Here is a 26,688-nt window from a genome sequence, read left to right as displayed (position 1 = left end):
ATCATCAGAACAAAACACAGCCTAAAGAATACTTGCAATAACATTACATTTTGTGTTGTCTTTCCAGTAAAATAACTATTACATGGCAACAGATTTGGTTTTTTTCTGGTCACATTATTTGTGTTTGTATGAAAACAGGCAGTTTGAACGTCAGCAGAAATGGAAGGATATTGCTAAGTAGCTTTAGTGCATGCACAACAGCATCCAACCTCTTTAGACATTCGTCAACACACATTTCTTTTTACCACCTTCCCCGCATCCCCTCCGGACAAATTGGCACAACCTGTAACTTACCATGATCTGGTATCAAGCCAGTCCCTGGTCTCAGAAGAAGAACAACTTTATTTCCTCCTGCTTGAATCAGCTCAATGGCTCGTGTATGAGTGATACCTTGGGTAGGTTCGCCATTGATTTCAACAATCTGGTCACCAACCTGAAAAGACAATACCAGCCAGGTTAAACTTCATCAAGCACTGCTACTGTAACTGGATTCTTATGCAATATAGGCAAAGCCGTCGCTCAAGCAAAGCTTTCCTTTTCCCTAGTCCCTTCCATTATCTGAAACCCACTCAGCTCTAGCACTACTCTCCTACAGCCACTAACATATAAAATTAATATAATTCAACCATCTGGCTGGTCAGTGAATTTTTCATGTAGATATTCTGCCAAGCTGGCTTCACTGAAGGGCTCGGGTTACTTGAATTTTCCATTTGATAAATGTTTAATACATCCATGTTCTTGAGTACAACTTCACTCCATAAAAGTAATTTGTTGATGCTCTGATATAAAGACGTGCACCATGAAGATACTTAATCAAGTTGTGTAGATGCTTAAATAGATTGTTATAAGGCATATGGTAATTACTCTAAAATGAATAAACCGCCAAACACCCTTATATTAATATAGCCGAGAGGGTTGCCCGTAGGTTTCCCATAAAGGAAAGGCTTTATTATTCTGAGTGAGAGAGTTCACTGTATGACAATACTAGCTCGTTCCTGACTAGTGAGATACCAGCTTTAAGGACTCTGATGCAAATTAACAAACGTATCGGATAATGGATGTCAGAATATCAGAAAGCATTTGGATTCTAACCCATGAAAGAGCATGAGATCCATCTTGCAATTAAACTGATTTTCCATTAGGTGTCACTACTGCATAAAAGTTGCAGTTTAAAGAGCACATATCTTACTTAGATCAGTTACATAAAATGCTACTGAAGAAGGTAACAGTCCCACATAGAACCCTGTGATCACAGAGAGCTAATACAATAATAAATGAACCAGGAGGAGGACACAAAACCATTCGGGAAAACACAGGATAAAGGTGCTGTTTTACCATCTACAAACTGGGTTATTAGAGCTCCTGTCTGTCAGTATCTGAAAAGCTCCCTCCGAAAGTATTATTTAAATTGGGACTGGGAAAGGCCTATGGCCATTTCTGTGGTTGAATTGGGAAAAACTGGACAGCAGAGAATCGTGAACAAGCTTATCTAGGCACAGAGACATTCTGCCCTGGCCAGGGAGAATCTAGAGGTAGCTCCTGTTTCCAGAGTCTACAACCTGCTCCCACAGCTTTCATTGACGTCACTGTTTGTTTTGTTATGAGCATTAATTCTATTCATCCCGCTGACCTCTGCAACATGAGAAGCTATGAGAAGTGTGCCTTGCAAGAGAGAGTCAGGTGCCATGAAGGAGATGGAGTATAATAATGACACCGCTTAGGCCTTGCTGGCCCTCAGGACTCAAGATTCCAGTGGGGTATGGCTCCAATGGCAGTAGCAACAGGGGAGGCATTGGTACAGACAGGACTCAGGTGTTTGCCTATACTAGTGCTTCCATTGCTGCTACCACTGGTGGACCTGCACCATGAGGATAGATAGGTCCCAATTTTATCAGTGTATAGGCATGATCAGCCCAGTGGACATGGAAAGCAAATTCACCAGCTTTTTCCCTTTCAAGGGCTGGAGGGGAGCACATACCCGCTGCCAGGGCACAGGAAATGAGGCTGTCCCATTATGAACTTGTTTTTCAGGGTACTGTAGTTCTGGTGTGAAACTGTTACTGCTTCAAGCATGGAAACAACATTTTAAACCAAGCTGAATATGCCTCTCCCATACAGTGCCAGGCACCCAGCTAATTCACTGATGTCCTCTGGGAAACAGCCTAGCCAAGACTGGACCCTCTATGTAAGTCAGTCAGCATGGAGCTCTGAAATGGAACAATACCTGCCTCCAGCAGGGGCAGGAAGCAGATTAACAGTGGGCTGCTCCAGACAGATTGCTACAGTGGAAGGAGCCCTGCTAAAACCACTAACCGTGAACAAAACGCATCCCCTAGTTTAGCTGACCAGAAGGTGATCAGCACCTGCAGGGAGACAGGAAAGAACTGAGTGTGATCAGCCAGGTGAAGTGCTTGAGAAGAGGAACAGGGAGGCCACCACAGATTTGTTTTCCTCTCTCTATCTGTTGGGAGGAGGAAGAGATCTTATTACATAATATCTGGCCAGGCCAACCAGATCTTTGGAGAAATGCAAATATCATAAGAAGTATAAATGAAAGAAAGATGAGCTCCAGTGTGAGGATGAATATTTGAAATTTGTTTTATTATGAATACCCCCCAGTCAAATTTACCCTACAGCCCACTCATTCTTTGGCACAGAAAATCCACAGGAGAAAGCAGATCAGTGTGCTGATGTCATTTCTGAGAACAGAGCCTAAAGAGTTATATTATGCGTCCCCGATAGATAGGGAATTTATAAAGCTGAATACAGCAAGCATTCAGGGAATTGTATACATTCGAGTCTGTTTATTGCTGTGAAATTTCTCCAGTGAAAGTCAAGATTTGCAGCTGGGAAGTCTTCAGTTGCTGGTGACTTGAATGCCAAGGTCTGGAGCTTAGCATAACCGCACTTGAAAGAGCAGTACAAGAGAAAACAGAAGCAGCACTATAAGACTCAAGCAATCTCCCAAGCATAAGAAAAACTAATAACTGTAAATGTTAAGAATTAGCACAATAAAAGTTAACACTTTGAATTTTGCATCCAATTAAGCCTGATATCAGCTCTCAAAAGTAGTCGATTACTGCTTTCACTTTGCAGACTACAAAACTGACAGAGAAAGAGGTGAAGTGACTTGTGTAAAGGGCCAGACCACATGTCACTGGCAGGAATGGAATCAGAACTAAGAGTTCCTGATTCTCAGTTCCGTGCTCCAGCCAGTAAAAAGTCATTTTATGGACAGTAATTAAAGAACTGTGTTTGGTCTCCAACTGTTGTGCTGCTGCCTTCACCCTTTGCATATACTTGGTTTGTTTAGGAGACAATATTTAAACAGTGGGATTCTTAGACATGACACACAAGAATTAACATTAGGATATGTCGGTAGGGAAGGCACTTGGTTTGGAAACATTTTAAAATTTTATGCTGAACAATGAAAGCTCAGCATAAACACAAAGGTTGGGTGCTCTCACAAACCCCCATTTACCTGGACTCTGAGAACCTTCCAACAGACTTGCATTTCATTGTGCTATTTCCAGTCTGGGCTTCTAAAAACCACTCATTCTGGCAAACTACTGTCTATAGAGAAGAATTCATTGTGGGAAACATCTATTAGTATGTCTTTAGAGTAGATGGCGTCCAGCTTTCTTGGGGAGTGGCAGTGGTGCAGAGAGCAGTGTTCTTTCTCCCTAACATGCTGCTGGGATTTTTCTTTCCTGAAACATTACAACTATCAACAGTTTGCTACCTCTCTGCAATTATAACTCTTAGACCAGCAGCAGTGTAAATAACTGTTGTGTGTGTACAGGGAGACACTAACCACTTACAGGGAAGCAAATTCTTTGACTGGGTCATTAACATCCTGAGGAACCCAACCTATTTGAATTCATCAGTGATCTCTGACACTCACGTGAATTCTTCCATCCTTGATAGCAGGCCCATCCTCAGCAAGTCGAAGGATGAATAAGCCCATGTTATACTCCTTTCCTCCGCGAAGACTGAATCCAAAACCCCGAGGGCCTCGTTCCAGTTCTACTGGAGAACAGCCAAGACTCTGCATAACAAACAAGATGAAGAATTGTGGACTGAGGAATTTTAACGTTTGTTAGTTTCCCCTACATTTTCAGGAAAGATATTTTATAAAACCAGAGAAATCCCTTCAGTTTCACACACTAGGCAGGTTTTAATACACAGCTATGAAGGGATGTGGTTTCAATTAAGTGCAACATGCAATTGAATTTGACTTGTCACAAACTCACATCATATGATTCGGTATGAGGCAGAGTTATACCCAGCCAAAATCTGTAGAGCAGTTTAATTCTAAAATTCCTAAATATGTATGAACGTTCCCAAGATGTTACAGTAGTTCTGTTTCAAAGGTTTGTTGTTTCTTTTATAACTTTAATGATCAGCAATATTAAACTAGACTAAGTTTATAACAACATTAAAATATGAAGTATTAGCAAAACATCCTCCCTACTGTTTGACACATGCCTAGTCAGCCCATTCATAACAAAGAATATCTTCTCAACACCATATCTCCTAAGGGAAAGGTTATCCTAGACTATTAGCATACAGATGTCAGTGGCAGTTGAGTTTTAGGGCCTCAGTACCACCAGGATCTTGCAGAGTCTTTTGGCTCCTCAGGATAGGTGTCTACCTGAGAAGGACGGCTGCCTACAATGGAGAGAACGCCACCATCGGGCTGGGGCAAGTGCTTGTGCTCAGGCCAGGGAAGCCTGTAACTGTTGGAAAGTTCTCTTCCAGCTTCATCTTCTGTGACTCCCCTGCAAATTGATGGAAGGAAAGGTTAAGTTACTCATGTCATATTTACATAGAAACTGAATGAATCTGCAGCAATGACTTGCTAATAGTTACTATTGGATGGACCAGCAAGAAACATGTCAGTTGTACAAAAATATAGTTTTCTTATGCAAAGCTTAGACAATTAAAAGGGTATTTAACAGTTGTTTCTTCATCATCTGTAATTTATAACCTTAACCTACTGCAGCACATCAACAGCTGACCATCAATTATCAGTCTGTTGGTTGGCACAAGGAGTTGCATCAGCTATTTCATTCCCGAGTTAGGGACATCTGACACTAGGGTCTTCTGTGAACCCAAGGATTATAAAGAATACAAAAAATAGCAGTTCAGTCTTACCCTCTGTTCTCATTTGGAGGGAACCCTTCTCTCTTCCCATACTTCCCTCACAGGTGAGACAGTTTCGACAGTATATAATGCTTAGTTTATCCTGAGCATGAAGTGTCCCCAATTTATACACAGACAGAACATGATCAGGTGCTTCTGAGCAATGTAACAAACATGCAAAATCCAGGAAATGAATCACTGTTGAGGATTTAATCCCAGACTCTTTGGCATCATCACAATGATTAAAAAAAATCAGTGTGCACCATCCAGAAAAAGGCCACATAACTGCTATGAATGGATTTAAACTGTGCAGTGACAGCATCTAATTTTTAAATGTTCATTTTAATGAAAGCAGGTAAGAAAAGATCATCCAAACAGCTACCTGCAGTAGTGCCCAGGGTAAGTAGGGTACTACTGAATTATTAATGTAATAAAGGTAATGCTAATATGGGAAAAACAGGTGAAAAACCCAGCATGTCCATCCATTCATTGTGGTACATAATTGATACATTGGCTGTGAAACAGAGTATGCCTGTAAATACTTTCCCCATTGACAGCATCTCCCGGGATCTCATAAACCATTTATTGATTGGGGTCTTATTGGGTGATTTCCACTCATAAGTAATCACCCCTTGGTCTGAGAAAAGTGCTGAAGGGATGGAGTATCATCTCTGATTAGAGCTGGTCTTAGATATCTGCCTCCTGATTTATCGGGTCCCTGAACAGCCAAGCCATACAAGAATGACACTTTCAATTTCTCCTAGACAGAGTCATAGACTTTAAGGTCAGAAGGGACCATTATGATCGTCTAGTCTGACCTCCTGCATAATGCAGGCCACAGAATCTCACCCACCCACTCCTGTAACAAACCCCTAAAACTATGTCTGAGCTATTGAAGTCCTCAAATCATGGTTTAAAGACTTCAAGGTGCAGAAAATCCTCCAGTAAGTGACCCGTGCCCCACGCTGCAGAGGAAGGTGAAAAAACTCCAGGGCCTCTGCCCTGGAGGAAAATTCCTTCCTAACCCCAAATATGGCGATCAGCTAAACCCAGAGCATGTGGGCAAGACTCGCCAGCCAGACACCCAGGAAAGAATTCTCTGTAGTAACTCAGATCCCACCCTATCTAGTGTCCCATCACAGGCCATTGAGCATATTTACTGCTAATAGTCAAAGATCAATTAATTGCCAAAATTAGGCTATTCCATCATACCATCCCCCTCCATAAACTTATCCAGCTTAGTCCTCAACCCCTTCAGTAGACACCCTCTTCTGTAGCTGAACAGGAATAGTCTTCAGCTATGAGTGAGCAAAATCTGTGTATTAATTACAGTTCCCCACAACGTATGCCAAAGACACTAACAGTTACATGAGATTATAAGGGCCAGGCTGATACAGGAATTACTGAGGCAACAATTCCTCACAATTTAAAGTCCTTGTTAGGTACCCAGAACGATGGCGCATGTGTGCCTTTTTTAGCTACAGTCAAGGGCAATGCCCGGATGATGCTCCCGTGCACTGAGATGAGGGCTTGCTGCAGGATATGGGGAACATGACCCACAGCTGGGTGCTGCTCCTTCCCCTCACTTCTGCACACGGATACAGCCCCAGCCTAAGTCATCCTTGGGTACCACACCAGCCAGGCTCATTCTTTGTTCATTTTTGGTTCCCATCTTCTGAAAGGCATCATACCTGTCTGCTGTTGCAGAGTTGGCTTGTGTTGTTCCCATAGGTCTGTGCTGTGGGGCTGGACTTTGTCTGGCAGAGTTGGTTCCTGAAGGGGGGCCACGGTGCTCTAATAAAGTCAAACAAAACAGAATTAGACAGACAGACCTCTAAAAATACACCGTGTGGCGTAAGGGGAGTAAACAGCACAAGTGAGTGAATTGCTGTTCTGAGCATTTCTGATTCTTCTAGGTAAACAGCAGCTCTTGTGGTCAGCTGCCCAGAGTGAGAACCCAGGGCTTTTAATTTAAAATTTCAGGAGAAACAGAATTTCCATTTTCCTTAGGATAAGCTACTGGGCAGGTCTGAGCCACACAGCCAAGCACACACAATACTTCTGTGCTGGATGACGGTAACATGCCAAGTTGATGCTGCGCTGATGAGGAGAAGTGGAGATTTCTAGATTCAGTTCCATAAATCAGAGTATTGGGTGAAGTTCATCCTCCCAATGGAGGAACTTTTTGCTAAACTAAACTACTTTATTCTAGGAATGACAGCACAGATTAAGTTGGTGAATCAAACATACAGACACGTAGATTGTGTGTAACCTGGTAAAGGCAGGAGCAGTGTCAGAACTAAACAGATCCACAGGGCGGATCATCCTCCCCACAGTATTTGATGGTGATTTAACAAATAATCAGAAAGATCAGCATGATGCCTGCCCCACCCCTACTCCAGCTCCATTGTGAACAGGGTTTGAGCCCAACCCAGCCAGGCCCCTGGAGGCAGTACTGACAGTCACATCTGCTAATCCATGGTGGAGAAGATCTATCACAGGCAAACTCTCAGGGAAAGGTCAGCAGTGGTTCCTGAAGCTGTATTAAAGGAACTAGTCCATTCAATATTTTAATCAGAACTGGAATATCAGAACGTTCTCCCTCCCCCCAAAGAGCCTTAACAGGCAATTTACCTATAATGGTATTTTAACAAAATCCCTCTTAGTAGCCTTCACAAAGCGAACCTATCGCCAACACAGAAAACACATTTACTGTACGTGTCTGATCAAATGACTTACAAAAAACCTCATCATGTTTTGAAATACAAAGTGACTGCCACTCAAACAGCAGAGCAAACCATATTCCACCAAAATGCACTCAGAAACCCTAAAGGGCAACTTCAATCAGGAATGAACATTTATAGTTCAGTTACAAACTCTGAAAATAAGTTCTTATAATGGAAAGTCTCACAGACATTCCAGCCCAGTGTCGCTAGGTGTGTGTTAGGTAAATGCATTTCTGGGTAATAATTGAAAAACACAAGTAATTATGCACCTTGAGGTAAAGGAAAGCATATTACTGCTTCTCAGTACAGATTATTACATTAGATTGCAGCATTTCTCAGCTATACCAGACCCTGCAATGTTGCTAGGACATGCCTTGAAGAGGTCCCCCCCCCCAGAGACAAATGTCAACATTTACTCCTGGCGTACATTCAAAGTTTTAGTTAATAAGCACAGGTAAGAAAAAGGCCATCTGTCTGCATGAATTCTCGGCTCCTCCACTCATCCTGCTCTCTCATGTTTTTGGTTAGTACACGGCTGAGGCTGTTGTAGAATGTCTTCTGGAGCATGGAGCAGAATTCACTTATTCAAGAATTAGAGACACTATTGGGACAAAGGATGAAAAGAAAAGAGCACACATTTGTGAAAGCTGGAGGGGAGTAGCGGAGGGATCAGAATTGCATTGTAGCATTTTCACTGCCAATCTAAGAGGTCAGCACAGAAGATGCACTGGGGAACAGCAAAGTCAGTCAGGGCTCGAGCACTATTGTTCTGAATAGCTTCTGGCTAAATGGGTATTTCTCTCTCCCCTCAGTGTTACCCACAATGCAACTAACTAGTGGCAGCAGTAGCCAGATGGCCAACCCTATAAAGCCCAACCTGCTTCCCAGAGTGTGTAACTGATTGAGAGGTCTGCATGATCTAATGTCTGCACTGGCTTTCCCCAGGGTCTGACTGCTCTAAGGAGGATAGTACCTGCCTAGTATTTTGTGAGCTGGAACTTGGTGCTCACTGCAGCTGTGCTATTAGCTGAACTACATTCCCCAAGCTTAAACCAGTGATTATTTTAGAAGCAGTAATTTACTCTTGTTTATGAGCAACATGGATTTCTGTATTTCCTCCAAACATTTATAGAAATCTCCAAGCAACATGGCTTCTCCTATTGGTCACTTTGGGCTGGTTTTATAATCTATTACTGACATTTTTTCCCAACACTGATTCTCGCTCAGGTCCATGTTTTAACTCTGAATTTTATCTGCAAATTCCGTATGATTTAGCAATGGAGAAAAGCTAAGATCAGTGTTTCTACAGAGTGTGAGAAAAGGGTGTTATATTCAGATATTAATGGCAGAGGCAATTTATCTCAGAGACAAGGTTGATTAAAAACTAGATAGAAATGGACTTCAGTGCAACCTCAACTTAAACTTCAGCTGCATTAAAGGCAGGGTGATTGCTTTGAGCTGCATCCCTTTGGCCTGAAATGAATTAGATTTGATAAAAATGAAAGCTCCATTGAAATATAATGGATTTTATAAATAAAAAGAGCCTCCATGTTTCAAGCATTAATGAGCAGGTAAATTAAGTCTTTGATATTCTATATGAAAGGCCAAGATACCATGTTAAATATTTGCAATGAACGTGAAATGAGAGGGGATCATTTGTTGGCTTTATCCACATGCTGGTTTTACGTATTTATTATTTAAGAGTGGAGAAACCCATCTTACTGGCAAAATAATTATAGCAACTTTAATTAAAATCTACAAGCAGCAATCCAGAAAAATGCAATGGTAAGCAGTGCTGGAAAAAAGCTCTCTCCAAATGATTGGATTTTACATATTTATAGCGAACTGTTTGTGTAGGGAACAATATATTGAGAGCAGTGTGGCATGGGAGCATTCGTTAGAAAATCGTGTCTCTGAAGGTGGGACTTTGGCATCACAAATATTCATTTTGCTGCCTAGAGGATTTCACTGTTTTGTGCACTGAATTTGCTAGCAACCTGAGAGGCTTTGCAGAAAAAACAGTGACAGGATGCAAGTTTTTTCCAAATGTATCTTTAGAAGAACATTGTGTCCATTGTGTACCGGAAATGCAGCATCAGGCAAATGTGTGCATTTTCACAGAGTGAGAGGAAAACACTGACAATGTCCAGCAGGGCAGCACGTCTAAGAACTGGATATTTCACAGGCTTGACTTCTGTTCAGTAATAGTGCCCCTGAGGCACAGCTGCCCCAGCTATTGGCAATGCCTCTTTAGGCTTGCACAGGCAGTATCACCGTAGGAACTTACCTTTCAGTTCTCGGGCAGGGGCTCTCCTGATGTGAATTCCTGCTGAAGAACTCTAGGATGCCAAGTAAGGTAAAAACATTCAACCCAACTTTTCACTAGCATCCCAGAGTGCAGTAATTTCTTCCCCCTTCTAAAACTTGAAGGATCAGATCTCTTTCACACGAAGAAGTGCTAGAGCTGGATGGGGAATATTTCCTGTCCAGAACAGTGTGTCTCTGATTTCTGTGGAGGCATCTCCATACCACAGCACTGATTCTCATAATGCCTGAATCTTGTCTTTTCAATAAAACTATCTCTGCATCTGTCTCCCCTCCCTCACTCCTCTGCACTTGTGCCCAACTTCCATCAAGCTAACAAAATGAGCTTCACAGTCCATCACTCACTAGATAGATTATTTTCCTAAAACCTCTGATGTCTTTATAATATCTCCTTTTCGGCTTGTTAACTTAAGAAGATATAAAACCAGAATCCAGGGCTTTGCAGCTATTTTATTACAGAAATACTTGGTGATCATGTGGCAGCACGCCCCACCCTGCAGGCTGTGCCACCATTAGTGTCCGCACTGGGGAGAAATAAGCAGGCATTTTCCTTACCTTCCTCAGCAACGACAGTCAGGGTGACCACGTGACCTGCATCTTTAATCAGCTGCACTATACTGTCATGGGACAGCTCTACGATTGACTGTCCATTCACGGCTGAGATACGGTCTCCCACTTTCAGCTTCCCACACTGATCGGCTGGGCTTCCTTCAATAACACGCCCGATCTTGTGGGGAATCACTAGGGAACCAAGAAGAGGCACGTCAGCTTTTTCAGCAAACATTTTACTTGTTCATAGGCAGCTGATGTTACTGTTCATTTATATAAAGCACTGCAAATGTAAACAATTGCTGTTAACTGTCTCAAATAAATCAGAGTGGCTCTACCATGGAGTGCTTCTAACTTGAAAGGAACTAGCTATTTATTGTCATTGTGACCTGCACGTTTGAATCTGGCTAACAACAGGCAGTAGGTGGGGTTGGTATAGAGAATTCCATACACCGTGCAATACTGGCTGTCTGAGTACTAAGAAGAAGTGGATCTTATGGTGGTGTTTCATTTTGTTGGCAGCCAAGGTTCATTACCCTTAAATCAGAGCAAGTTAAAATCAAGAGCCTTAGCAAAACAGGGCATCATATAATTTCATGAAGAGTTTTCTCTCCATTCCGTACATGGAAGGAGGCACTATCAGAGCTAATGACAATAAATCAACCCTGTTACATTGATTTGCAAGACAAACAGGAATGCATGTAAGCAGAAAAATGTTCAGAGGAATGAGAAAAAAAGACTTCCTCTGATCTGCTCTGTGTGGCTAAACCTGTAACTAGATAAAATGGAGAGAGATGTAAAGCATCGTTGGTTCCACTTCCAAAGCTGTTACTTAGTGCACCAATCTGGCAGATTACAAGAAACACAACATTACTTATGCATACCCTTCCTTAAAAGAATCTTAAAGTTTGCCATTATGAAACACAGGTTATCAAAATAAATTTCCTACCATGCCTCCTTCAATTTATAGCAGGTGTAAAATTATAGGCCAAGTGGCTCCCAATAACCTCCTCAAAGTGGCACAACTGCCAGCAGCAACTTCCACCACTGCCTGGCTGTCAGTAGGCAACCAACAGTTAATGACGCCCACTCATTGATTTGTCCTGCTGTGGGCTGTACAGGGTACAGTTTTTATACTAAAACAGATTAGGTCATAAGGGGTCGTGTACTGTTAAAATTTGAGTTCTAACAAGGTTTTCATCTAAAACAAATTTTACTTGTGCCAATGAATTGAACAAAATAAATATATCAGCTTTGCGGCTTATTTGGGCTACATCAGATGCGCCGAGCAGGATGTCAATCTATACACAGGATATTGGGGCGTTACTGGAATGTGTTTTTTAGATTCTCCACAATGTGCAAGGTGCCATGCGAACAGGAGAGAAGCTATGGTCCCTTATCATCTAAAAGACACACACAGACATAAGGGAAGGAAGGGGGATAACAACATAAGGTATTTGGCAACTGACCAAGTGTTTTAATATCAATGTTAAAAAAATTAGATAGAGGATTCCCCAAGTACTCATGAAAGAGGCACACTCAGCCAATTCGTGTCTTGCAAACAAACACTGCCGTGAAAGGGGGGATTTTAGAGGGATGTGAATGAGGAGAAGGCAGTGGCCCTACAGAGCATCTCAAGAAAGGTAGTCCATCCATAAATACATTATGGCTAATATAATGTTATAGCAAATAAAAAGTGGAAGTTAAATTGTGAAAAGTATGCATTTCTATGGAACACACTGTATATACAGTGTGGAATACCACCCAGTTCTTATATAATGCCTTTGATTAGTAGCTCAATAGGAGCTAGGCATCAAGAAGGCGTGGATTAATCGGTTGCTGAAGCTGGTTGCTGGTATCACCGCAGAGTGGGTAAGAGGGTCACCATAAAAACAGAAAAGAGAAGTTGAGTAGGAAAGGGTGAAACTTTCCAGAATCCTAAGGGTGACTATGGGAACCCTACCAGCCCACTGGTACCAAGGAGCATTTGTACTGTTCAGACACCGCTGGAGACTTGACCTGGACTGATCCTCCTCTTGGCCATAGTCATTCGTAACCAGACTGACCCCAACGTGCCTCTTTCAGGAATGACACACGGGACCAGGCAATGCCATGGTGTGGAGTTCCAGTCTGGGATACATGGGGACAGGTGTGTTCCTTTTCAAATTCCCAGGTATCTCTCTGCTGTCGTAGGGAGTGTGCAAAGTCCAAGGTTTACAAACAGCTTTACACTGCACACTCTGAGAAACTTCCATCTCCACGGTCATTTTCCCTTCATTACAGCTTGCCAGACAGTCTTATACATAAACAAGCCAACTATGACAGATCCACTGGAACAACAAAAAAACCCACGCAGCATGCAAATCCAGCAGAGTGAAGGAAAAATATTAACCAGGCAAAGCCACTAAGAGCCTTCCCCTGGCACATGAGAGCTATTATTATGCCTAAATGAAAACCTTTAAAGGAAGCAGATCACATCTGCACGGAATGAATAAAATCTTATGCATCAGGATTCTCTGAAGCAATTTGTTCTGCCATATGCAAGAGGCTGGTTTCTTTCTTGCTTGCTTAAAAGTACTGAAGCATCCTTTGGAGGGAGGAATAGATACAAAGAGCCAGCTTGATGCAGCAATGGCAAATCTAGGCACACAGATTGCTTTTTGACCCTGTGACATGTACAGTATAAATACCCAGCAATACCTGAGTACACTAGGGAAGAAAAATAAAACCTTCAGACAACATATTCACTTTAGAACGTGGCTCAAGACAGTGGTGCTGGGTGTAGTCAGACAGAATGCAAAGGTGAGCCAGAGAAGTAAAGGTTCTGGACAAAGATTTTTCCTACTTCTGCATTTCTGGGTTTCAAGATGGATCTGCACCCATAACCCCCTGGTGTTTTCCATATAGTAAGTTTTAACCAGCCCTCCAGCTCAGATTATCCAGGCTGCTCACCTTACTGCCACTCTCCTTAATACACTCCTTTAGGGGCCAAAGCAATGGGACTGGAAAGAGAAGGGGAAGTAGAAAGTAAGGGAGAGGGAGAGTATTTTTAAGGGCCTCATTCACATTAGTCACTTTCCCAGGACCGAACCACGCAATGGGTTGGGTATAGGAGGGGGCAGAACTAAAAAGCTTCCAACGGGCAGAGGAAAGTTCCACTGGTAGCAAAATATGATCATCCTTATCTCAGAAATACAATACTTTTCTTCAGGCATCTCTTTGGCAGAGATCAGCCAGTATTTCTACTCCCTAGCAGCTCCCACAGACTCTACCAACTAGCAAGATCTGGAGTGATGCTAATGGAAAACTGTAGGTTGGTGGTTGATGATCTGTAAGTTAATACAGCAAATTGCACTCAACAGCTCACGTGAGGCCAATGCACCAGTAGGAAGCCTACAGAAACCTCAGCTCATTGTGCTGCCTGAGCTACGATACACTGGTGCCAGAGGAACTTCCCGTTAAATCAAAGCCCATCTGTCAGTGTGCTGCCTTCCCATGCAACCAGAGCTGCCTTTAATTTATCTGGATCCCTGAAGGTGAAGCAAAGATGGTTCCCCTCTGCATGGATCCCTACAGTCTCTCACAATGGCTCTTGCACCAGCTGCCCATAAAACCCCGCACGTACAGCACATACTTTGCAGTAATCGCATTTCTACCTTAGACTGTAACCAAAGATCGATTGGTTCCAGCTGTCCCTGTCACTGATGCTCTTCCTGTCACAACTGAAATTTCACCTGAAATCCCTTATGTACACCCAAAGCCCAGTGGAGGGAGAAGGTGTCTCTGTCCTCTTCCTAACTTTATTGCAATTGCTCTCCCAGGCATGCTTCACTGAAAGGGAACGGATGGTGAATGGAGAGAGAGGGGTGCAGAATTATGTACTTAATAGGATTTCAAACTATGACAGCAAATCTCAGAACACTTTCTGAAAGTCATCGGAAACCTGACCTTAACTTACCATTCAGGCTTGTAATTAATAAGCTAGCAAACACTTGTTATCTGCCATAAAGAGCACACATTGATGCCTCTCAATTTTTACCTCCATTTAAAGATTTAATTGTATTGTCTTTAACTTCTTCTCCCATTTTTAAGGCCTACATTTTTAATATAATTTATGTAAGAGTTACCTGTGATGAGAAAAGCATCACAGGATTGTAGAGTTACAACTACTGATGAATTATCTTGTGTAAAATATCCCAGTTTTATCTCTCAGTGGGTTCATTTTAAGACATTAATAAATGGTCTGGAAAAGGGGTTGAGCAGTAAGGTGGTCAAATTTGCAGATGATACAAAATGACTCAAGATCGTTAAATTCGAAGTGGACTGTGAAGAGGGGTTGGGGGGGGTCTTGGCCCAGTCCTCCCCCTCTCGCCCCCTCAAGCTGCGGCTCGAGCCCAGGCCGGGTGCCCCTCCCCTCGCTTGGCACTTACTGGCTCTGCTCCCTGTCCCTTGACTGCTCCGATCCCTCTCCACACCCCCGCCCCTGACAGCCCGCCCCCCAAACTTCCAACCATCCAACCCTCCTCCTGCTCCCTGACTGTCCCCCCCCCGGGACTCCCCTTACCACCACTCCGCTCCAGCTGCTGGCTCCACATGGAGCCAACCAAACATGCTGCCAAGCACACAACCCCTCCTCTGCGACAGGATGCGGGGGGGGGGGGGGGCGCGGGGGTAGGGACTCTGCCTGCTGGAGGCCAATGGGGACAGCTAAATCAGGCCCAGGCACTCAATCAGCCACGCTGCACTCTGTGTGAGGGGAAGGGAGGAAAAATCCCAGATGGGTGCACCGGCCCTGGGCAAATCCGACAGCCCCACCCCGCCGCTTGCCCGCGGGCTGCACAGTGAGCCCACGCGAGCCGCATGCGGCCCACAGCTATAGCACACGATTTTATAAAACAGAAGTCAGCATCTCTGCGTACTGAGCTAGTACTGTTGCAATACTTAACTCCACAGCTGTTCACTCTTTCACGACCTTCGCTGATACTTTGCACTTTGTTTTAAACTTCATTAAAAATGCATTGTTTTAGCCATGACTTCAAATCATTCTAAGTCAAAATATATATCATGTAAACTCAACAAAATAATGAGACAATGATTTTCTTTCAGAGTCACTGCTTTTGTCTGTATTTCTGCTCTTTCACAGTATAATAAACTTAGAGAAATAAAGCACAGCAAAATGTCAATGTAAATTTTCTGGGCTGGAAGAAAGGGCATCTCTTTCCGCACACACAAACATTCAAGTCATTGTTATAGTAAGTGCTCTGGGATCATTAGGGCAGTTACTGGGAAAGCAGGGGACATAAGAGATTTAAGTAAGGTGTTTCAGATCACTGGGGTACAGATACCTGTGTGTCCACATCTCAGGGAGAAAAAAACAAGGAAGTAACTTGCCCTGGGTAAATCCACTGAGCAGTCCGGCATCCCTTTTGTGTTACAAGGCTCAGCCCGGCTGTAAGCTCTTCATTCGCTATGAACCGAGAACCAGACCCATTCCTCCAATTCTCACTAAGGGGAACAATGCCAGCCAATGGCCCTAGTTATAGATTGACCATCCCTTTTCATTTTACAATCAAACTACTCAAATCTTGGCCAAAAGTATCTGAGTAGAGTGTGGAAGTCATCTCATAAAGTTCAGCAGTTTGGTAGGCACATCTGTCTATGCAGAGGTGGTGTTAATAACCGCTGCCTGGCAAGGCTCTGGGAGTCTGGCGCAGCCAGGATCACACTCAATAAAAAATGTTTTTGATTTTAAAGAATGGGCACTTCTTTTAAATTACTCTAGTGCTAGGGGTCAGAAATCTTTCCGTTAATTAGGGAGAATTTCAGATGCCTCCCTCAAGCAGCTTGTCTCTTATTGCTACTTACAAGATACCTTCTTTATTTTCATGTGGCCCACTCAGCTCTTTAGCTTAGCAACTGATCCATCAGACAAATTCACAAGTTAGAACCCTAAGACACGCTACATTGCTTAGGATAATATCTCCAGTTTGTAACATGTCACAAGGCAGATAGAGAATGTTCTCCTGACTAATTCCTCCATTGCTTTCTTCGAAATACTGAGATAGCCAGAGACCTGGCCAATAAGCTACACACTCTGAATGGATGCCACAGGTCTAAGTTTGTAACTATACTTCTGTTAGCAAGAGATTTATCCATGCACTAACTAGCTGATTTTATCTATTGGGCACTGCTGTACAGAGAGTGTAAAGAGTACGTGTGTGCATATTTGTTCTCTGCATCCAGTGGTGTGGTAGTAAAAAAAGTGGGTAAACTAATCTAAACTGCAAAGAGTCCTGTGGCACCTTATAGACTAACAGATGTTTTGGAGCATGAGCTTTCATGGGTGAATACCCACTTCGTTGGACAGGCTCATGCTCCAAAACGTCTGTTAGTCTATAAGGTGCCACAGGACTCTGCTGCTTTTACAGATCCAGACTAACACGGCTACCCCTCTGATACTAATCTAAACTAAGTTCCATATTCCCCAAATGAGAAGTGGGCAAACCTCTGTTTACTGCATTTACCATTGACTACACCTGTGCATCCATTACCACACTCATCACAGTCTGACCACCTTACACATTCTGAAAGTCAGCCAATCACAAGGATACATTTCTCTCTCTCTTCCCCTGCCCCCGTACTGGTAAGGAGTGATTTCCCTCCCCCACTTCAGTTGTTGCACATGCAGAACTTTCTACAAAACGTACAAATGAGAGAAACCATATTCCCTTTTCTGAGTGAGACAGACTTAGCCTTTAGCCGCTGAAGTTGTGAACAGTATGACGAGTGAAACAACAGATCACAGCACAGTAGGTGGTTGGACATGGAAAATAAACACCATCCTAGGAAAGAAGAATCTCCTGGGAGTCCCCAGCCCTGAATGCTATAGGCAATAACTACTCGCAGCTTTGGAAGGAGGAACTGTGAGTTAAACCAATTAATTTCCCCCAGTCAGGCATCAGTGGAGCAGGTGACACCAACACACAGGCATCAGCCCTTACCGCCAGGAGGAGGTTTGTTTTTTGAGGTGAGGATGACATAGCCAAATCCTTCATTCTCTTTCCGCTGTAGCCGGACATCATAGGCTTCTGGGGGCTGTCTGCTTGTGACCTCTACCCGGTTCAGACGGGGAGATCCATTTTGAGTGGAAATGGGCAGCTGCGACTCCTCCTCTTCTGGCTGTTTCTCGCCTACAAACACCACAAAAATAAAGTATAAGGTAGAATCAGTAAGAGTGCTGTGGAGCTGGTTAACTACAAGGATAAACATGATCAGATCACTAACAGAATGGAGAAGCACCTCCCCTCCCACTGGGGGCTTATTAACAAGGCAACTGAAACCAGATGGAATCAGAATACAGGGTAGAACCATTTACACTTTTGGCTGAAGTTGCTACAGAGGTTTAAGAATGTGAAATAGGAGTGTTTAATATTTGCCAACTCCATTCTAGAATACACACTTATAACTCAGAAGGGAACAGTCTGGGTGTGGAGCAGCACAGAGGTAGCGCTCAGTTGCTGATGCCCTTAATAATGCTGGCCTAACCTTGGTTGTCTCTTCAGGGGCTCTTTTTTGGCAGCACAATTTTCCTGTGTGGTGTAAGCACAAGATCTATGGCAGAAACCCACTTTAAAACTGGGACTATTGCTATTTTCATTGCAGAGAACCAACTCTTTGTCTCAAAAGGTTTACCAATATTTTAAAGGGTAATTCAAATGTTGAAGCCCAGCCTCCTCAATGGAAAACTAACAAAATCCCAGTCTTGAAGCACTGCCTGTGAGGACCATGTCGCATCAGGGAATTCAGAGGAAAACAAAGCTGTACAGTGAAGGGATTTTTCTTTTTCTTTTTAAATTAAATAAAGGAGAAATAAACAGAGACCAGAGACAGAGTTGGCCCTGACGCAGACGAAGCCATGTAAGCTTTTCAAGATCTCTGAATCAGACCCTCTTTTTCAGGAACATGTTACACTGTTAAAATTACACTGTCAGGGAGGCAATGCAACTTGAGATGCAAAGACATAAAATTGCTTTTCCTCTGATTAGATTAATCTTTTCTGAGCCTTTAGATGGCCTCTTTCTGTGCTTGGCTCAATCTGCTCTCCTGGCACCGTGCTATGACAGGCTGGCAGCAACCACGAGGTACAGCACCAATATATAATACATCTGTAGTTACTAGGTGGATAATACCTAATTTAATACTTTACGTATTTTCACTTTGAACAAAAAATGAAAGAGACTCAGGAAGTGGCTGCAATCTACATAGAAATACACAGTGTGACTGGAGACTCTGCCCCCCTCCTGGTTTGGCTGGTTTCTGTGTGGCACCTGGGAAAAACACCATGATAATTTTAACTCGCTAACACCCCTGGGAGGTAGGTAGATATCATCCCCATTTTACGGACAGTGACACAGAAGTCACTTGATTTGTCAAAGAATGCAGTGTGTCAGTGACAGGCCTGGAATTAGAATTTAGGACCTTCTAGACTCACAGACTCATACTTGGCCCACTAGGCCATGCTGCCTGCCATCTGCATGACAGTGAAAGCAAAGACGTTAGGAAAATGATACACTTCCTGGTTTTTTCTCAGTTTACAAGGAATGGTTCTAGTTACGTTGACTGAAAGATCCATGAAAGGCAGTGGGGTTTACTAATGAGAACAGGAGATTGCAAGCCAGGACTCCTGGTTTCTGTTTTCAGTTCTGTCACTGATATAGTTAGTGACATCTCAGCCGCATGACCACCTTTCTGTACCTCAGCTTCCATATCTGTAAATTCCATTGCCACCGAACTGCTTATAGAACTCTGATCTGACTAGAACATTAATTTCTGCATTTAATTAAATAATGCACTTAAACCTGCTGCACAAATTCTAACAAACCTCAGAATGTAGAGTGTTGTAATGCAGAAAGAAGGTTTGTGTTACTGCCCAGAGTACATACAGCCATGAGTGGCTTTAATAACTAATGCTTGTAAAGTACTTTCAGATCCTCCAATGAAAAGCACTATAGAACAAGAGAGCATCACTGTTACAGTGCTTTCCAGAGCCACAACGCAAATGGGTGCCCCCATTTTTATCCCATTCTCTTCCCTCCAAGAACATCTGCTTGATGCAATTTTGTGTTACCCCATTCATCCAGAAGTGGAACTGACCCCTTGAGTTCACATAATTCCTGATGTACTAGTAGTTCTGTTACTGTACCGCTTTATATAATCTGATTATGGCCGTGGAAACATTCCTTTACACTAAGTCCAGGAACAAGGGCTCCAATGGCCATGCTACCAGACTCTGGCAAACCTGGTGGGACTGGGTTTAGTCTGGACACCTGGCACATACCGCCAAAGAAGATCTTCCTCCGGACAGTGAGCAGCACCTGGCCATTCCGCGCAGCACCGGTCATTAAGTCCAGGACCTGTTTGTGTGATTTCCCTTTGACAGAGATTCCATCAATGCACATCAGCTCATCAGCAGCTCGGAGTCGGCCATCTTTCTCTGCTGCTCCCAGTGGGATGATGGCCCCAATATATATCTGTCAACAGAGTGTAATCATTGGTTCTGGGGTACAGAACGTACAGAATATGTAATGTTTGAATCCCCAGATAAAGAGGGACTTTTTGCAGGGTTTCCTTTAAAAGAAATTATTTCCCCCACCTAAATCTAGCAGAAACTCACGCTACAGAAGCCATACTAGACTGACCTCATTTGCATGTGTAGAAATGAGCAAACTGACAATCCCAGCTTCCTGACGTTCAAACTTAATGCTCATCTTATTTTAAGGTTTGTTTTTATTACTGCCATGTATTATTCATGAATTCCTATCAACTGAAGGGTCACCACCTCATGAGTAGGTTAAGCTCTGTATTTGTACACTTACCTGTTTGTCTTGCTGTTTTAGTGTATTCGTGTGTTATTTATGTATTTGTTTTGTGCATCAAAAATTACTCAAGATTATTGAAAAGACATGCCCGTGTATCATTCAATCAACACAACAAAGACACTATCATTACTGAGACCTGCAAGGTGACTCCAGTGTAGAATTTAAAGTTCAGCAAAGAGCCTAACAGCACAGCTGCTCAGAAAGTGCCACACTCAAAATCTGCAATGTGCAAGTATTGGTGATAACAGCATGAATTCAAACAGCTGCAGCCCTCACCCCTCTTTGGCCAGCACCTTTCCTCCCAAGCAAAAACCAGCTAAATGATAGAGACAGGAGCATGAAACATGTAGTAGTTTTATATGCTAGAAAAAAGTTCAGTTTAAGTGAAAGACTAAAAACAATTATGTCCAGCATGTGTCCAGGATTAAGTAGCAGAGAACATGTTCATTCCAAAAACCCATCTTCACACTGCACTCAGGGCATTGCTATGGACTATTACCAACACCACTACAGTTGCTATAGCAACAAAACAGTAGAATTCAATAAAAAACCTAAAATTGCTTATTATTTCCTCTAGAAAAAGCAGTCTGTTCTTCCTTTCCTTTAAATGCAAGTCAGAAAACAAACTGGCATTGGATCTCAGATGTGAATGGAGAATGCATTTTAATTACATATGAGAGGGACATGCTATCTAGCAGTGTGTCTATCCCAAAAGCTTTAGCACCTTTGAAGGTTGGCAGGAGAGAAGCAGTCACTGACACATGGTCAGGGACAGAGTCCCACTTTTCTGGGTGAAGCTGTGCTTTGGCAAGTGAGAAACAGGGCAGAATTTCCTAAAGCCAGGCATAGCATGAATAGGGACTCCGGGAATTTCCATTCATGTCTTTGCCAATCTGCCTCCATCGTCCTCTCTGAAGCAGAGACTGCCACCTGAGTCAAATTGTATGTCAGCTCTCCAGAGTGAAACCAAAAAACTTCACTAATTGGTGACCTAAAACCAGATCTGAACTCCAATCTCTACAAGCGAAAGACTTAGAAAAACTATTTTAAAAAAAGATTATAATTTTCTCCTTTCTTCCTTCCCTTCTGCAGCATAATAATGTGACAAGTTGGCAAGAAAGCTGGAGGTGATTTTTCTGGGGTAGCCAGAAAGTCCTCTCCACTTGTTTATTTCCCAGTTAAATTGACACGCATGTTGTACTGAGCATTACCAGCATGCACTGGTGCCAAGTCCATTAATAAGATTAGGTGCTACAACGTGCAAAGATTTGGTGCCAACCCCATCTTTGAGAGCATTCTCAGGACAGAACAATTATGGTGTAAAGGCTTGATGGAGAACTACTGCTGCCAAGAAAGATTCTAGACAAAGTGACTGAAAGCCTGGGGGGACTGAAATCAATCATGAAGGGGAAAGGGAAGAAAGTAACAAACCACTTTATCTTCTTCCATTGGATTTTAATGGGTCTGGAGTTAAATCACCGTTTAGCCAGAACTGTTTCGGTTTTTTTAAATCTCGTCTAACACAACATATCAAAAAGCTCCACACTCAACTTGTTTCATTAGCTATTGCTGTAGGTCCTCACTGCGGTCACTCATTTGCATTCTATTGAGAACCAGGCCACATTCAGATATCCCTGGACAGACGCAGTGCACGTTTGATCTACCAGGATGAACATCGGCAAATTAAGTGCCAAACATGCAGATAAGGGTTTTTCCCCCAGATCTAATCTAAACCACAACTTTTTAATGTGCTTGTCACTGAGGCCCTTCTCTCTCCATCAAGACACAAGTGTTGCTATGGAGGAGTATCCCAGTGATGCTTGCAGAAATCCAACAATTGCTGATTTTGGCAAAGGACTCTGCTGGTCACTGAATAAAAGATAACTAAACCATCCTGCCCAATTCGTTTACTCTTTTTACCTGTCGAAGCTTTAGCTCAACATCTGACTGCTGAAGTATTTCTGTTCAAGTTCTTTCACTGCTAGAACAGGGGCTCTCTCCTTCCACGTGACAAATTAACCTGAGTTGCCACCTCAATTTGTGGAAGGCCACTCCCAAGCTGATGAGCTCCCCACTCATGCCAACCTCTGTAAATCTGGCCCAGGTTGTGTTTGAATACTGAGCGACAGTAGGGACTTCACAGCTTTCACGATGAGTGACCAAATGGAATTTTGCCCCAAGTTTCCTCTGCCAACTAAAGGTCATTAGGGCTCAACTAAATAAGTCATGGTTGTAGATCCTTCCATAACACCAAGCCCCATTTTCCCAGCTTGTCGATTGGTGTGAACTTGTACTATGAACATTATTTCTCTAAAGCTTAAAGGCAGAGCCAAATGTCTTTGCCTTCCATTTTCGATTATCTACTGCCCACTTGCAACTAAATTTGCAGCAACTTAGCTCTGAAAGCATTTTGAGAAAGCCAGCATAAACCAGAAGTGAAGCAGTATAAAAACATACTGCATCTGTTTACGCTCAATATGATATTAACATACAGTATAGCGGTTTATGGTGAAGATGGAAATAAAGCTGATCCACTTAACTCAACATGGGAAAAAAATTAAAACGATCCTGTGAAGGAGACATTATAAGAGCTACAGCACAAGCTCCCAAAGTCCAGGTAAAAGATAACTTAATTCACTTACTGACTGGTCTGGTCCATCCCCTCCAAGCACACGGAAGCCAAACCCAGACTCCTGTTTTCGCAGGAAAACATCCAACTCCTTTGTGTTTGGAGCTAGTTAAGACAAATATGAAAAGTGCATAATAAGTTACATTTGATTATTGGAGAGAAGATTAAATGTGTTTACATTTTTCTTTAATCAACACAGTTGTGCAACCAGTTATATGCTTGTAGTTTTCCCCTGACAAAACAGAGTGGGCAGATTGTTTTAGTAAGGAATGTCACCAGTTCCTCAGTGATGTTATCTTCCTAGCATGCGGAGTGATGAGCATGTCCAGAAACAGCTGTAGGTGTCTTTCACTCTAACATCATTTCACAAAGACCAAAACACCTCCTACCATTATGTTTGTATGGGTTGGGATTAAGGTACAGTCTATAATCGCTACAAATAGGGCTAATTTCACAATGCTGAAAACAACCGTGAGCCAAATCAGTAGGGAGGAAGAATTTAACCAGAAAAGTGAATGGTAATTGGGAATCATTTAAGAACACCTCACTGAGGAAGAAGGCCATGCTGGTTAAAAAGCTAACCTTGTTTAGAGGGGAAATGAAGGCAACTATAAAAAATAAAATATATACAAAAATGGAAGAAAGGGGAAGTTTATAGTAATGAATATAAATCAGAAGTTAGGAACTGTAGAAAATTGACAAGTGAAGCAAAATAACACACAGATCTATGGCCAGCTGAGTAAAAGATAATAAGAAGGAATTTTTAAAATATGTTAGGAACAGAAAAAAATCCTGACAATGGTATTGGCCCAGTACTAGATGAAAATGGTAGAATTACCAAAAATAATGCAGAAAACGCAGAAGTGTTCAGTACATAGTTCTGTTCAGTATTTGAGGAAAAAACCAGATTATGCAGACTATTCTTATGGTGATGATAACACTCTTTCCATTCCACTAGTATCTCTGGAGGATGTCAAACAGAAGCTACAGAAGTAAGATATTTTTAAATCAGCAGGTCTAGATTACTTGAATCCGAGAGTTTTAAAGGAGCTCGCTGGACCGTTAATGTTGATTTTCAATAAGTCTTGGAGCACTGAGGAAGTTTGAGGACTACAAATAAGCTAATATTGTGCCAATTTTTAAAAAGGGATGACTGGTAGATGATCCACTGGACATCGATCCCTGGCAAGATAATAGAGTGGCTGATCCTGGACACGATTAATGAAGAATTAAAGGAGGGTAATGTGATTAATGCAAATCAACATGGATTTATGAAAAATGGATCCTGTCAAACTAACTTGATATCTTCTTTTGATAAAATAAGTTTGGTTGATAAAGATAATAGCGTTGACATAATGTACTTTGACTTGGTACTGCATGACATTTGATTAAAAAACTAGAGTGATATGAAATTAACATGGCACACTTTAAATGGATTAAAAGCTGGCTAACTGACAGGTCTCAAAATGTAACTCTAAATGGGGAATGATTATTTAGTGGGTGTGCTTCCAATGAGATTCCATAGGTATTGGTTCTTGGCTCTATGCTAGTTCACATTTTTATCAATGACTTCGAAGAACATATAAAATCAACACTGAAAGTTTGCAGATAACACAAATGTTGGGAGAATGAAGGAGGACAGGTCACTGATTTACACCAGTCTGGACTGCTTGGTAAACTGAGCGCAAGCAAACAATATATGTATTAGTACGGCTAAATATAAATGTATACATGTAGGAACAAAGAATGTAGGCCATACTGCCAGGATGGGGGACTTTAACCTGGGAAGCACTGACTCTGAAAAATACGTGGGGGTTGTGGCAGATAATCAACTGAACATGAGCTCCTAGTGTGATTCTGTAGTGAAAAGGGCTAATGCAATTCTGGGATACATAAACAGGAGAATCTTGAGTAGGAGTGGAGAGGTTGTCCTACCTCCAAATCTGGCACTCATGCAACCACTGCTGGTACACTGTGTCCAATTCTGGTGCCCACAGTTCAGGAAGGATGTTGATAAATTGGAGAGGGGTCAGAGAAGAGCCATGAGAATGGTGGAAGGATTAGAAAAACTGCCTTATAGTGATAGACTCAAAGAGCTCAATCTATTTAGTTTACCAAAAAGAAGGTTAAGGGGTGACTTGAGTACAGTTGGTGTCTATATGGGAAACAGGTATTTAATAATGAGCTCTTCAATCTAGTAGAGAAAGGTATAACATGATCCAATGGCTAGAAGTTGAATCGAGACAAATTTAGACTAGAAATAAGGTGTAAACTTTTAATGGTGAGAATAATTAATGATTGGAACAATTTACCAAGGGTTGCAGTGAATTTTTCGTTACTGAAAATTGTTACATCAAGATTGGATATTTTTCTACAAGATCTGCTCTAGGAATTATGTTGGAAAAGTTCTATGACCAGAGTTATACAGGAAGTCAGAATAGGGTCACAATCATCCCTTCTGGCTTTGGAACCTATCAATCTACAGTTCATCTCAGACAGGACCATATTTGACCAACAACTGAACTATCTAGTTTACTTCAGCTGCTTAGAATTAGAACATCTTCCAATTTGGCAATTTTCCTCAAAAATATTATAAGATATGGAGCAGCAAAAATAGTACGAGTTCCACACTTCATCATTTCAAATACACCAAGATATGATTTCATATATAACTTAATATACAAATTTCCTATCATACTTTCCAGTCAAGCCTTACTAACTCCCTCTCAATATGTTAAATTATGCTTTTGCCTCCAGTTTAAGTTTGACTTTTGTCTTTGCTCTGCTCTATACTTGTTGCTATCTATGGTTCAATTGTTAAACAGAACACTTTCTTTTTGAGTAACTAGAAATTGTAGTTTCATTATGTAATAAGTACATATAAGCCTGTCTATAGCCAAAGTAAATTCAAATTTCAATGAAGCATTTCTTAAGAAGTGTCTTACAAGGTATCTTTGCAGGGTTGTACTATCCAATTATCAAAGCTCATGTTTGCAAAATTATAAAAAAGTGCTGATAGGGAAAATGGAAATTAAATAGTAATAAAATGTCGAAGACAGTAATGTAATATTAATTAGGTCAATGTCAGAGAATCTGACTGTTGATTTCCTATTTCACGTATGAAATTTATTGCTGGGTAATAAGTGTTACTTAGGGAAAAATTTAAGGTTAATTTTCTCTCGAGTCAGATGTACTGAAACGAAGAGCTAAGCAGCAGCAACTTATTGGGGTACCAGGTTAAGATAAAGTACATACGTGCCATACTCCAGGCCACCAGCTTAGGAAAATGAACATGTGTTTGCTTTTCCTGAGCCTGCAAAGTTATCGCTTTATCCAGAACCAACCTTTTAGACAAACAAAGCAAATCTAATTAAGAGCATATTTACAGCATTTCTGTGAAGTGCTATATAATTCAATGTATGGCTGAAACACTGCA

The 26,688-nt window shown here is 42.0% G+C and overlaps 1 protein-coding gene across 2 annotated transcripts in view; it reads right to left on the bottom strand.

Annotated features, from left to right (window-relative positions):
• MAGI3 (membrane associated guanylate kinase, WW and PDZ domain containing 3) overlaps positions 1–26,688 on the bottom strand; it is a 208,003-nt gene that overhangs the window by 3,117 nt on the left and 178,198 nt on the right. For both annotated transcript variants that reach the window (XM_045013203.1, XM_045013204.1), the window contains exons 13-20: positions 23,266–23,357; positions 20,083–20,275; positions 17,747–17,935; positions 10,752–10,937; positions 6,837–6,939; positions 4,655–4,781; positions 3,905–4,048; positions 295–433 (exon numbers count right to left, since the gene is read on the bottom strand). In XM_045013203.1, coding sequence (XP_044869138.1) covers positions 295–433; positions 3,905–4,048; positions 4,655–4,781; positions 6,837–6,939; positions 10,752–10,937; positions 17,747–17,935; positions 20,083–20,275; positions 23,266–23,357 — 1,173 coding nt within the window. The remainder of the gene's footprint in view (positions 1–294; positions 434–3,904; positions 4,049–4,654; positions 4,782–6,836; positions 6,940–10,751; positions 10,938–17,746; positions 17,936–20,082; positions 20,276–23,265; positions 23,358–26,688) is intronic.

The sequence above is a fragment of the Mauremys mutica genome, chromosome 4, assembly GCF_020497125.1.
Source record: "Mauremys mutica isolate MM-2020 ecotype Southern chromosome 4, ASM2049712v1, whole genome shotgun sequence".
Classification (NCBI taxonomy): Eukaryota; Metazoa; Chordata; order Testudines; family Geoemydidae; genus Mauremys; species Mauremys mutica.
This window is presented reverse-complemented; position numbering and strand designations above follow the sequence as displayed.